At 37.9% G+C, this 15019-nt stretch overlaps 1 protein-coding gene across 1 annotated transcript in view; it reads right to left on the bottom strand.

Annotated features, from left to right (window-relative positions):
* Window positions 1–5127: 5127 nt before the first annotated feature.
* Window positions 5128–15019, bottom strand: part of LOC149566549 (rac-like GTP-binding protein ARAC3) — a 79530-nt gene continuing 69638 nt past the window's right edge. Inside the window, exon 9 of the mRNA XM_089819856.1 lies at window positions 5128–5505. Coding sequence (XP_089675982.1) covers window positions 5466–5505 — 40 coding nt within the window. The 3' untranslated portion in view covers window positions 5128–5465. The remainder of the gene's footprint in view (window positions 5506–15019) is intronic.

Below are 15019 nucleotides of genomic sequence, written 5' to 3'. Positions count from 1 at the left end.
GGCTTTATCATCCGCCATGGAGAAGACAACTTCCTTGAGGTCCTCCAGAGTGAGCTTCTGCTCACATAACACGTTGTTCTGAAGTGAGCTTTTTAGGCATGACATCCAAACAAGCCTACAAGGCTTCGTCCCTGGCCACCAAGGGACCCTAAGCTATGAAAACTTTTTCATAGTGGCGAACAAAGGCCTGAAGAATATCAGGAAGCTCACAGAGGGTATGCTGACCCTCCCAAATGCACGTAATCCCCACCATAGAGTGACGTGCCCTCAACACATTAAAAAAATCCTTGGAAGCTTGATCACCAACCTCTAGCCAGTGAAGGTGGGCTTTGAGTTGAGCTCCCTAGGTAGCATAATTGTCTACAACTTGTTTCTGATGGCGAAGGTTGGCAAGCCGAACCTGGAGATCCGTATCAAACGAATTCATATCAAGAGCTTCAATGGCCATACAGAGATCTTTGATAGTGGCCTCATAGGATCTCTTGCAATATGTAGCCAATTGCCTCCCATAAATGCAAAGAAACCTCGCAGTATGGGTGATGGCATCATTCCACCACTGGGTCCACCCAGAGGATGAGTGGGGCCTAGGTTCAAGGTTAAAAGTTTGTAAAATATGGGTGGCGGTGAGCGAATGGGACAACACAGAAGTATTGAGGTAAAATTGAGTTTTACAATTACGAGGAGGGGTAGAATGTCAGGGAATAGAGAAGTGGATGGGAAAATGGTCCAAAAGAGTCATGTCAGGGAGTAGAGTGACAAGTAGCAGACTCGTGTGAGAAGAAGAAAAAAGGACTGAGAAGACATCATAGCATAGTCCAACCTTTTAAGGACCCTGTCAGCTCCCTCTTAAAAGTTGGACCATGTGTACCAGATGTCATTAGTTCGGCGACGATGAGCATTGGGATAAAAAAAGACCCAACTTGTTTCACATGTAGAACTAGGCTTTTCGCTCACCAGCTGACCATTGAAAAGGCACAATGTCCACTTTATCAACAACCAGCTTAACCATATTAAAATCCCCACAGAATAACCAAGTGGCAGGTGGCAAAGAATCAACTAGCCACCTCCACAAGTGTGAGCACTCAATTGCATCATTAGAAGCATAGATATTGACAATGTCAAAAGAATGATTTTGAAAAGACACCAAAATCCAAACTACTCTCTGCATGGTGTCAGAACCATGAGAAATAACAAAAGGACAAAGCCGAGGAGAGAGGAGAGTGACTACACCACCTCGACCAGATTCATGTTGGGAAGCAAAACTAACACCATCCAGCCATATCACACGACAAGCTGAGTTGAGAAGGAACCCAGAGACTTTAACTTCTTGCAAACATAGAACATCAATATTGCCAAGCCTATGCTTGGTATCACGAACAGAATACTTTCTAGGGAGGTTTGTTAGCCCCTGCACATTCCATGAGAGAAAATTCATCATAAACCAACTTGCATATTCTCCTCGTCCTCAAGTGAGGGAAAAATGTTATGCAAGAAAGCAAAAGGTTCAAACGAAGAGTCACCCAAAGTGATGGCTCTTTGCTTATTGCCTTCAAGGTTGCGCAAGCGACGAGGAGACGAAGAAGAAATCATAGAAGCTGCTTGAGGCGCCCGAACCTAGGCAACTCGTACCTCCGGCTTAGTTGTCCCCTACGATGCAAGGTTTGAAATGGGCGGTGGCGGCACACCCAGAGGAGCCTTTGGTGCCAAAGGCACAAGAGGAGCCACACTGGAACTGGGCCGGCTAGGTTCTTGAGAAACAAGGTTTGGCTTAGCAGCGCCCTTACCTTTCTTGACAACTGTTGTCCACTCATCTTTTTTAACAGCCAGAGTCAGCTTGGGTTCCTACACTGGGGAGCGATTGTGCTCAAGAAGAGGATAATCCTTGATCTTGTGACTCGCAGATTGACAGCGAAAACAAGTATTTGGGAGATTCAAGTAAAGAACCTTTTGAGAAAAGGTGGTAGCACCAATCTGAATTTCCACTAACTCCTTAAGGTCCCTAGAAAGGTCGACCTCAACACAAACCCTCCGCTGAGGACGGGCATTAAAAAATTGTCTAGTTCCACGCAAATGACTTTGCCCATAGTTTGGGCAATTTCAGTGAGAAATGACTAGCAAGGGATGGGTAACCCAAGGAACTCTACCCAAACTGGAACCCTAAGTTTGCATTCATCCGAGGCACAGAAGTCTCAAGACCATCTCTGGAAAACAAGCAGAGACGAACGAACTATCCATGGCCCATGGCTGAAAATACTCTTAGCCTGGGAGGCATTACCAAAACAAAATAAGAAAAAACCCTTGGTGAGGTTTTGAATCCCTTCAAGACGAATCCCCTGAGGAGACCAGGCTTTGGATACCCATTCATGCAACATGCTTTCGGATGGAGTGCGACCCACAAAATACCCAATAAGGGTTTGGGTTTCTAGCCATTGGCAACCAAATTCAAAATTGGAAATATTCAGAACCAAGTCAGGAGAGGAATTACCTCGTGAAATACCTTCAGCACGAATTTGCGCAAGCATTTGCTCAGTGGGGCCATTATCGCATGCAGCAATAACTGCTAGGCCAGAGAGGGCCAAGGCCATTATAAGCTAAAACGAAATCCCGCACTAAATGTGGAATGACAAGCAAGTAATGCAAAATGGGCTCAGACGCAGAGCGTACAAATCCTAACAGAGCTCATCGTCCAACCACTAACTAATTTTCAAATAGGGTTTCACCACTTGTTCCCCTTTGTAGTAGAGAGCTTTAAGATAGTATCACCTTGATAGTTGTGCTTCGGCTTCTCAAGCTCCTCCCCATGTTGTGGGTGAGTTGTCTGCCCACTCTTCGGGTGGACTACTAGGTTTTTCTACTAGTGTATCGGTTATAGACTATCATTGTAATAGCCAACAACATTATTATTAATGTGTCATTGATCTCTATTGATACCTCTAGACCATTCTCATGTAAGGGACAATACCCTTTGTTTTGCTACTACTTTATATCAAAAACATAAAACATTACATATAAATTATATAATTAAATAGGGAAAACTTCTATTTTTCATTTGTTTATCAAAACCATTCAAATTCACCCTTATAAATCATAAATATATAATTAGAAAAGTGTTTTTCACTTTGAGGCCAAAAAACTTGAAAGAAACTCAAGTTAGATACAAGCATTACCTTGCTCTCTTTTTTAACATTTTTTTTCCTATTATTAATATATGCATTCTTCCAATAAAAATTTGGTTTATTTACTATGATCTCTCATATAATAAAAAAATTGTGATTCTTAGTAAGGGTAAAAGCTTCCAAATGGTTGTAGTTCGCTTGGTTAAGCACAATTGGTGAGGATGATACTAAGTGATATAATGGCTATCCACAAGGTTCAAACTTCTTGAAATCCTCTTGCATGTGACTACTTCAAAGGCGTGATTTAGATATATGCTTACCCAAGATAGTTGCAATTCATTACATAAAGATAGAGATGCTAACATGTATATACTTCAATTTATTTCCAAAAAAAACATAATAAAAATATTCAAACATAATAGTGTAGCCTCTTTACACATAATGTTTAAAAGCTTACATTTGGACATTGCCACTTAATAAGTATTCACCTGTTCAAATGGAAGGTGCACTATGTCTGAGACAATGATGCTCCTTTTCAAAAATAGAATAGGCTATAAGGGTGTGGTTAAATTGCATGCATATATATTCACAATTCAACAAAATGTGGCTACAAAGTTCTCATCTCAATATTAAGGTTGTAACTATATAATCCAATCAGACATGCTTCTAAACTATTTACAAATCCAATCTTAAATTTAATATTGGTTTTTTAAGTGGTTCAAGGGTTCTCAGTCAGACGAAGTGTTGATTCGACAATGGTTGCAACTCTCATCTTCTCATATAGCATGTAGTTCAACAAAATTATATTATTATACCAAATCAATCACTTGTGTCAATCTTTTCTATGTTATTCAGAACACACTGGTTCAATTTTTTTAGTTGGGGCTTAGATGTTGTTCTAGACCTTCCACATCCGGCTGTAATGGTGAGATTTGTTGGTTGTATCTTGTCAAGGAAATAGCCTACAGCCTTCGATACTGTGCATCTTCATCAAGCCCTGAACTGTCTGCAGCAAAACATTATTCCTATTGAATCACCCTGATCTCCAAGTGGCAAGAAATACATGGTATTGGTGATATAATGATTTTCATGGTTTTTGCATTTTTGCTTGGCAAACCGGGTGTCTCATGGCACTCGCAGACATCAAGTAGATTTAGTACAAAGATTTTTTTGCTACAAACAATTCAGGGCTTCAAGAAGATGCACAATATCGAACGCTGGAGACTAATTTCGTAACAAGATTACCCATCCAACAAATGTCACCCTTACAGCTAGATGCAGGTGGTCTAGAACAACATCTCAAATCCAAACTTTAAAAATTTGAAATAACCATGTTTTCAATTACAGAGATATGGACACAAATGATTGATTTGGTATTATGATATAATTTTGCTGAGCTACCTGCTACATGAGAATATCAGAGTTGCAACTATCATTGAATCAACCCTTCGTCTGACTGAGAACCCAGCCTCTTAGAAAACAAAATTAAAAATACAAGTGGATCTGTAAATACTTTTAAAAGCATGTTAGATTTTATAGTTAAAATCTTTTGGAATGAGTACTCCTCAGTTGTACCCACATTTTTTTGAATTGTGAATTATAAGCATGTAATTTAACTGTGCCTCTATACCTCACTATGTTCTTGAAAATGAACATCACCGTCTCAGACATACCATAACCCATCTCTCTTGATAATTATGGTAAAACATCTAATATTCCTCCCTAAATAAATGTAGAGTATAAACTCCTTAAATGTTCAATCAAGCACAGAATGGTGAAAGTGCATCAGGAAAACCTGCTTTCTATTACAAATAGAAGGTTTTTAAAATTCATGAAGCCGGAAACAGAATTCTACCAATGTTATGTCCTTTGATTTATCATGGATCGTGACAATAACTCATAAATTAAAATGTTGCTTTCACAAAATGAATTAAAATACTTATCTGTTCATGAAAACACATTTTGATTTTGGTCTTTTGCAAGAAATAGAGTTCAAGACAGTTTCAATGGATTGAAAATCAACAGAACCAACGAAAAATTTTGCTATTACTATGGCAACAGACTTGAGAAGTTCCAAATAATCATCACCATTAGATTGAGCAATGCACTCAATTCAAATTTCAGTCTTGTTTTCAGCTCTGTGAAACTGCTTAGCTCTGGTTTTCTAACACATTACTAAGCTTTTCTATTTACACAACCTCATTGAATTTCCTTCATAAAAGAGCCCAAGCAAACTACCTAGGAATGCTATTAATATCAACACCACAAGAAACCTCTGACTGCCAAAGTACAGCGTAATTTCTTGCACAATATGAAATATATTTACAGAATCAAATGGAAGATTTTATCTTATTCAACACCTGGAACTTTCCTGCCGCATAGAACAGTCCTGCAAGATTTGAACATGAATAAAATGCTCAAATCAGCTGCTGCTCTTCAAACTGTGAGAAACTTTTTAGGCATCACTTGATATGATACAAAATCTAAACACGGATATTAGTAATATTGTCAATTGTCATATTCTTACTGGCTAAGAAGGATGGAAGTTCAAAATTTAGAGTGCAAGAATGGCAAGAAGTGTAGACTATAACTGTCAGCTTCTGAAAGAAAAAAAATTATTATTAACCATCTTGATCTAAATACAACTCACCCTTACTTTAGAATCTCAAATAATGTAAATAGATGGGATGTATTTTGAGTTTGGAACCCACTGATCATCTTTTTTGCATGTTCAAATGCTTTGATACCCTTGGCTGCCAATATGGTAAAAGAAATTCTCTTCCGTACAATATATGATAATATAAAACAAATATCAAGATGAAGTTGCAAAACTCCCATGTAATGCCAAATTCTCTTTATAACTGAAATGTAAATTAAAAATATGAGGTCAAGATATGTGGCTTCCCTGTTTTTTCTCTCTTAGAAATGAAATTAAATACCAAGCCATGAACAACATCTCCTTGAAAATTGTGTCATACCCCTGCCAAAATATGGTTAGCAGCCCCTGATGAAAACAGATCACAGCCTGTATTAACAATAGTAATGGCAATTCAAAGGGGGCCAACCATAAGTATAGGCAGTTATTTTTAATAGCAATTTAAAGGGGGATGACCAAGGCTAGAGAGTACCATTATCAACAAGGGGCCGACCGAGATTCATTAATGATTATTACTGTCCTTTGATTAAAGAAAGGTGAGGACTCCTTAAAGAGGCAGCAAGACTGGAGGTATATCTCTCAAAAATAAAAATATAAGAGGTGAGAACATTACATTGGGATGGCATAAAATTAGAAATTATTTGAGAATCATCTACAGGAAATAAAAACAAACCAGATAACCAATTAAGTTCAGAAATTCATTCAACAATCATTCGTAACATTAAAATATTATTAATGGAATTTGATTGTAAATCCACCAAAACTTATAAATTGGCAATAATCCAGCATATTCTTTGAGAAATCAGCTTCAAATGTGTGGGGATGTCTTGCAAATAAGAAGGACAAAATCCCTTCCAAGTTCACGAGAGAGGAAAGGATGCCCCACATTTCATGCTCCAAACAAGTTGAATAGGCAATGAAAGGATGAGCCCGTCCCCAAACCTGTATCAGGAACTTAGCAAAACACATGCTGGAAAAGAAAAATACTCATAAGGATATGACCAACCAAATAGGGAAACACAACCAGTGCAACAATAAAAAACATTAAACCACGAGACATCAAAGCCAAAGCAGAATTCACCGACAGCCACATTAAACAATATCACAAGTGTTTGAAGACTCCCCAATAGACAATGCTAAAACCACCTGGAGCAGTCTCCCACTGATTGCATGCCCGATTATAGACACCATTTCTAGAAGCCAGACCAGTTTGATGCTCACCACTCGCCAACAAGTACTTATTGTGAGAAGTGACCATGTTTTTGTACATTAGCCGAATTGATGCAGAAGGGTCTAGTAGGACTTTAAACTTTCCCTTTCACCCTCTTAAACCCTCAACTGAGATTCTACCCCTTTACTCAATTGACTTCACTTCAACTCCTCCTATCCTAATAGGCCCCTTGCAATCCAAAGGATCTTTCTAACTCCCCAATGATTTGCCAACAATTCAAGAAGTTTCCTTGACTCCTTGTTCCTTGGTTCCACTCACCTTGTCTAGAGCAATCCTCCCAATCCTAGGCAAAAGGAGCTATTCTCCAAATTGACTCCAAGATGGACTAGGCCCCTAGAGTGACCTTCTTATGTATAGGAACATCAATTCCCAACCTTTACACAAACATTTCAAAACCCAAATATAATTCCCCAAATTCAGTCCAATTTAGGCCTAGTTCCCAATTAGGCCTCCTAACCATGTTTTCCCACCTTTCTTCCAAATTTCCCAACCACACCCAAGACCTCAGACACACTGTTGTTTCACAGCTATGAAATTAGGATGGTTATGAAACTACAAAAATGCAAAATGTTACAATTTTCTGAAGCAGCTCCCCTTAACTGATGTTCCCCAACATCTGAAACCCCTTTGAACACCCTCTTCCCTATGCCAGTCTTCCAATTCAACCTTCAAACCGTAATGTCCCCGATGTATGATTCGAAAATATCTCACTCTCCTAGCTATTAAACCTGTACACGAGTTAGTACTTAGCAATTTTAAAAAGAAAGAAATTATAAAACATTATATATATAGAAATTTAGACTCGTATCCTATTTAGTAATTCCTTTACACAAACATTTCAAAACCCAAATATAATTCCCCAACTTCAGTCCAATTTAGGCCTAGTTCCCAATTAGGCCTCCTAACCATGTTTTCCCACCTTTCTTCCAAATTTCCCAACCACACCCAAGACCTCAGACACACTGTTGTTTCACAGCTATGAAATTAGGATGGTTATGAAACTACAAAAATGCGAAATGTTACAATTTTCTGAAGCAGCTCCCCTTAACTGATGTTCCCCAACATCTGAAACCCCTTTGAACACCCTCTTCCCTATGCCAGTCTTCCAATTCAACCTTCAAACCGTAATGTCCCCGATGTTTGATTCGAAAATATTCTCACTCTCCTAGCTATTAAACCTGTACAAGAGTTAGTACTTAGCAATTTTAAAAAGAAAGAAATTATAAAACATTATATATATAGAAATTTAGACTCGTATCCTATTTAGTAATTCCTTCTTAAATAGAGGTTGTGATCGATCACTTAGCTCTTGGGGGAGAGCCTCCTAGGGCTCCTATAACGGAACAGCTCTCCACTAAGTAACATCCTCTCACAATTACTCTCATTAAGCCTTATGGATGATTGATCAGATACATCCATTCTTCTTAAGGAAGATTACTCTCCTCCTAAGCCTTACGAACTGCCTTGGGTACGTTCATTTCATCTAAAGATGTATTCAGCCATTCGATTTTAGTGACCTTCAGAGATATTATATCTCTGCCTTGATTCCTGTTAGGAATTGTAGTTATTTATGAAGAAAATCTCCTCCTTAACTCAGTATTCTTTAAGTTCCCTCCTCTTTAACTTTCGGCTCTGGTCTATTATCTCCAATGTTGCAGCGACAATGGCTTATGCTGGACTTGGTTGCTGGGACAGATTAATGAATGCTTGAAAAAGTCTATCTAAATCAATGTTTATTAGGTAGCCATCTGTAAGTAATCCCTTACTGTTCTCCAAGATCTGTATATGACTCCATGTGGAACAGGAAAATGTGAACTGTCGGCTTCACGTCCTTGGCAAGCCATAATGCCACACCCTTTAATCACATCTGGTGTCTTGTACACCTCCGTAGGATCCTGTCCTTCCCTCATCTTTTCTATTCCCCAAATCAATGCCTCTTTTGAGTAGTCATGGAATAGAGTTAAATATCAATGCTCGACCCAAAGGTCACGACCATTGGAACTGGTCGTGACCCATAGTCCTTTGTTAATGTTTATTATATATATAATGTTCGTTGTTTATAAATCATCTTTATATATTTATTTTTAAAATAATGTTTGCTTGAGTCACAATATTTATTTATTTATTGTTTTATAATTGAAGATTTTCTTAATTATTTATTGTTTAGTTATAATGATAATTATAATGTTTACTACAATAATATTTGTGTTATTTGTTATAATATTATAATGACATACATTTAGTTATTTATTGTTTATTTACTATTGAATATCATTTCAATTAAAATCATGAAGGGTAGATTTATTGCTAAAACCACTTAATAAAATAAATTTAGACATAATAATAATTTTTTATTTCAATTGTTTTACCCCGATTTTGGGGGCATTATAGTCCCTCCCACTCAATTTTGTTTGTCCTCAAGCAACTTAATGTTTTTTTCTTTTTCCCAAGTGGCATCATCCTCGGGTAAATTTTTCCAGTGGACCAAATATTTGGTGATCATTCTATTTCTCAATCTCTTCTTCCTGGTGTCTAGAATAACCTCAGGTTCCAAAACAAGATGGCCTTCGTCATTTAGTTGTGGTAATTCTGTACGAGGTTCTATTAATTTCCCCAATACCTTTTTAAGCCTTGAGACGTGAAATATATTATGGCTTCTACTACCTTCGGGTAGTTCTAGTTCATATGCTACTTTTCCAATCTTCCTTTTATCTGATATGGCCCATAGAATCTCAGTTTTAATTTCTCCACTCCATTTTTCTTGATTGACGTTTGCTTGTATGGTTGTAATCTTAGGAAAACAAAATCGCTGACTTCAAATGTTCTTTCAATGCGCTTTTTATCAGCATAGACTTTCTGTTGATTTTGGGCTTCTTGTAGATTTTCTTTGAGAGTCTTCAAGATATTTGTGCTTTGTTGTGCAGTCTTGTGTGCTTGGTACTCGACTTCCTTGTAGAGCTAAGTTCGCAAATGTGAGTGTCTCATACCCATATAAAGCTTTGAAGGGGGTCATTCCACTAGACATGTGATGGGTTGTATTATAGCAAAACTCACCTAAGTGTAGCCATCTAATCCATGCTTTCTGCTGTCCTATTACACAATTCTTCAAATATCCTTCTAACCACTTATTTACTATTTCAGTTTGTCCATCTATCTGCGCATGGTAACTTGTGCTTGAAGTTAAACTGGTCCCTACTAATCTGAACAGCTCTTGCCAAAATGACTGATGAACTTGTTGTCTCGATCACTGATTATGTTTTGTGGAAGTCCATGGAGTCTAAAGACTTCTTTGAAGAATAGTTCAGCTATTTGATGTGTCAATGACTCGGTACTAATGGGAAAGAAATGAGCATATTTGGTGAATCTATCCACTATTATATAGATACTATTCTTTCCTTGAACTTTAGGTAAGCTAGTTATGAAATCCATCGAAATGCTTTCCAATTTTTTATTAGGAATGGATAATGGTTGTAACAGTCCTGTAGGGTGTGTGTATTCTTCCTTATTTTGCTGGCAAGTCATGCATTCTTGTACATATCTCTGGATATCTTTCTTTAGACCCTTCCACGAGAATTTCTCTCTTATCTGTTTGTATGTCTTAAAAAACCCTTGATGTTTGGACAAAGGATTATCATGATACTCTTGTAAGATTGTATTTTTGACCTTTGATTGCAGAATTAGAAATATTCTTCCTTTATAAAATATAAAATCATTTTGTGTTTTGATGTCTTCGTTTGGATTTTTCCCTTCTAATATTTCATTAGCTTTGGTATCTTTTGCATACTCGGCAATGATATCTTTCTCCCAATTTCCTACAATATTGGTAACCATATTGATGTGGGGGCATCGAGAGAAAGCATCTACAACTCCATTATTCACCCCTTTAACATTTCTATATTAAAATCATATGCTTGAATTCTACTCACCCATTTCTGTTGTCGATCATTAAGATCTTTTTGGCTCAAAAAGAAACTTAGGCTGTTGTGCTCTATCTTAACAATGAACTTTTCGTAGACTAGATATAGCTGAAATTTGGCTAAGGCGTGTATTATGGCCAGCATTTCTTTATCGTATATGGAATAGTGCTTCTCTACTTCTATGATTTTGCGAATTTCAAATGCTATGGGGTGTTTCCTTTACATGAGAACTGCCCCAATTCCTTCTCCTGACGCATCACATTGTAGTTCAAAAGATATCGTAAAGTCCAGAATGGCTAAAACAAGGCATGAACTCATTGTTTCTTTCAATTGCTCAAATGCTTGTTGAGCTTTCTCATTCCAGGAGAAAGCACCTTTCTTAGCTAAATCTGTAAGGGGGGCCGCAATCCTAGAGAACCCTTTAACAAATTGCCTATAATAGCTGCACAATCTCACAAAACCTCAGAGTTAAGGTTTTCGGCTTCGGCAATTCTTTAATAGCCTTGATCTTTTCTTCATCAACACTTACCCCTTCTACATTAATCTTGTGGCCTAAATATAGAATCTCATTTAGTCCAAATTCACATTTTGACATCTTCGCATATAATGATTTTGTCTCTAGGATATTTAGAACCTTCTTGATATGCTACAAATGTTCTTCCCATGTCTTGGTATAAATATCATCGAAAAATATGAGGAATTTCCTTAATTGCTGCCTAAAAATATGGTTCACGCATGATTGGAAAGTGGCCGGAGCATTTGTGAGGCCAAAAGGGAGTACTAGAAATTTGAAATGTCCATAATGACATCTAAATGCTATCTTTGGAATGTCTTCCTTCCTCATTCCTTTGGTGGTATCCTGGTCTTAGATCAATCTTTGAAAAATATCGAGCACCATGTAGTTCATCCATCAATTCCTCTATTCTAGGAATTGGATACCTATTCTTAATGGTTTTCTTATTTAAGGCCCTGTAATCAATGCAGATTCTCATAGTTCCGTCTTTTTTCTCAACGAGGACTACCGAGGAGGCAAATGGGCTACTGCTAGGTTGAATGTGTCCCATTTCTTATAATTCTTTATTAGTTTTTCAATTTCCTCTTTGTATTTATGAGGATGCCTATAAGGGGTGGTTATAACAGGTTTGGCTCCTTCCTCTAATTCTCTGGAATGCTGAAAACCTCTTTTGGGTGGTATTCCTGGGGGAATGTTTTCAAAAATTCTCATGTTGCTGCAGGATGGGATGTATATCAACATGCACTATTGGCTCATTAGTGGGTGATTTATCAAGAATCATACACTCGGCTATCCACTCTCCTTGATCATGTCTAAGGATGTGCTCTATTCTACTACAGGAGACTACCTTGGGTGATCCATCACATAATCCCTTTAAGGTTATATTTTTCCCCTCATGTTTGAAACATACTTCTAGATTGGGATTATCAACAGTGAAACGCCCTAAAGAGTCAATCCAAGGCATTCCGAGGATGATGTCATTTTGTAGCTTCACAACAAAAAAGTTTTCTCTTATGGTGTAGTTATTTAAAAAAATTTCCAATTGGTGCCCATTATTACCTTGAAGCCCTTAAATTTTTGTGTTCGTAACCTTCTTTTGATTATCAGATCCTTGCTGATGAAATTATGTGAGGCTCCAAAGTCTATTAACACAATCACCTTTTGGCCCTTTAATATTCCTTTTACTCAAAAAGGTCTCTTTCCACTCTCTTGGGTGACTACGGCTAGGGTTCCAAATTCTATTTCATCTATCTTTATTCTTTTGTTTGATGTCTCATCTGTAGTTATTTCTTCCATTCTACGAAGTTGTCCCCTTTTGCATTGATGGTCTTGTCCCTATGGTTCTTTGCACTTGAAGCAAAATCCTTTCTTTGATAACTCGTCCCTATTCTTCACTGTTTCCTTACCTCGGCATTGATGTCCTGGATTCCATGATTCTTTGCAAAAGTAACATGTTTTATTTTCCCTTCTTGATCCTTCTTGTTTGTGTGGACTTTTAGGAGGGTAGGTTCGAGATCTTTCTTTGGATACATTAGATTCCACCTTTCTAGCCTTCTAAATGGCTTCTTCCACCATTTGAGCTTCTAATGGGTTAACTATGTTTTTCGATAGAGTCCTTTAGGCCTTCAACAAATAAGTATGTAAGCCTTTTTTGGGATAAGTCTGGGACCATTACTAAAAGTTTTTGGAACTCATTAGAGAATTCTTCTACCATTCCGTATTGCTTTAAATGGGTTAGTTCTTTGTAGTGCCATTTAGGTTTAACTTGGCTGAATTGTTTGATAACTTTTTGGAAGAATTCCTGATATGAGTTTATGTTTTGATGTCCTAAGGAGAGAAGCCCATTGTGTCACCATTCATGTGTCATTCCTTCTAAGTGGAGTATAGCAAATTGGAGTGTGTCTTCCTCCATCATTGGGCGAAGAGTAAAATATGTGTTTAATTTTTAGAGCCATGCATGGGCTGTTATTTTTCCTGATCCCTCAAAATTGGGTAGCATTGCATTGTTCACCTTATGTTTAAGCTCTTTGTTTGGTCACCTTCCGGTTCTTTTAGGCCCCTCATGTTTTTGTCCCTCATAGAATTCTGCAAATGTTATGAGTTCCCTAATTTCGGGTTCAAGGTTTACATAGGCTCTTGCATTCTCTACTGTGTTATTGATAGGTCGGTTTACTCCATCCTCTTCCCTTTGAGTTTCTTCTCTAGGTAAGAAGGGAGGTCTCGGAATTCTAAACAATGATGATTCATTAATATCCGTCTCATTTGAACTCATATCTTTCCCATGGGAAGAGTTATTCCTTAGGTTATTAATGGAATTCCCCATATTTTGTAGAGCTTTTAAAAGGGCCTGGTTGGATTGATCTAGCCTTTCGTTTTGACTTATGAGAGTTTGATTGGTTTGCTCCATAAAGGTTCTTAATTCATTAGCCATTTCATTCATGGTCATTTTCTGATGCAAGAGCATCTTGGGTTGCCTTGTTATCCTGCTCATTTTGTTCATTTTGCATGTTGATGCCGAGTTACTATAGCTCCAATGTACGCCAAGTGACTCTTCATTCGCCAAGTTACCCAATGTACGCCAAGTGACTCTTCATTTGCCAAGTTACCCAGTGTTCGCCAACTCTTCATTAATCGAGTTACCTAGTGCACGCCAAGTGACTCTTCATTAACCGAGTTACCCAGTGTATACCAAGTGACTCTTCATTCGCCAAGTTACCCAGTGTACGCCAAGTGATTCTTCATTCGCCAAGTTACCCGGTGTACGACAAGTGACTCTTCATTAACCAAGTTACCTAGTGTACGCCAAGTGACTCTTCATTAACCGAGTTACCCAGTGTACGCCAAGTGACTCTTCATTAACCGAGTTACCCAGTGTATGCCAAGTGACTCTTCATTCGCCGAGTTATCCAATGTATGCCAAGTGAGTCTTCATTCACCAAGTTACCCAGTGTATGCCAAGTGACTCTTCATTCCCCGAGTTACCCAGTGTATGCCGAGTGTCAGCATTTGGACGTGATTTCTGCGAGCCGACTTACGGGATTTATTTTGTTTGCAACATTTATGTTAAGATATTTTCTTGGGATGCGTCCAGACCATTGTTGGGTCGGCCTTCCTATTATGTAATGTTCTAGAATAATCTGTAAGCCATTTTGGCAAGTATATATAGAGTGTTTAGGCTTAGAGTTAGGTAAGTTTTTGGGAAGAAGATTAGAGAGCAGAACTAAAAGTGCGAATTTGCAGTTAGATCTTTGAATGTGAATGTATTTGTAATTGGAGGTAACCCAAAAGGCCTTACAGCTAGGAATGTATGAAGATATTTTGATGAATCCATAAAAGTATTTCACTCTTCTTCCTCCTTTGGTTGTTGTTCTTTGTGTTTGCTTCCGTTGTGTTAACTCTTGCAGGGTGGTTTGGATAGCTGGGTGAGCCTTTGGCCCTAGTTATTCACCCCTTTGCCTACGTCATTTTCCTTGTTCTTCTTTCGGAGGTTTGCATAGACATTGCCCACAAGATGGCAAAATCGATGCTCTGATACCATTGTAATGTCCCTGATATTTGATTCGAAAATATTATCACACTCTCCTA

This window comes from Cupressus sempervirens, chromosome 3 (genome assembly GCF_028749045.1).
Source record: "Cupressus sempervirens isolate cs-2001-9-10 chromosome 3, ASM2874904v1, whole genome shotgun sequence".
Classification (NCBI taxonomy): Eukaryota; Viridiplantae; Streptophyta; class Pinopsida; order Cupressales; family Cupressaceae; genus Cupressus; species Cupressus sempervirens.
This window is presented reverse-complemented; position numbering and strand designations above follow the sequence as displayed.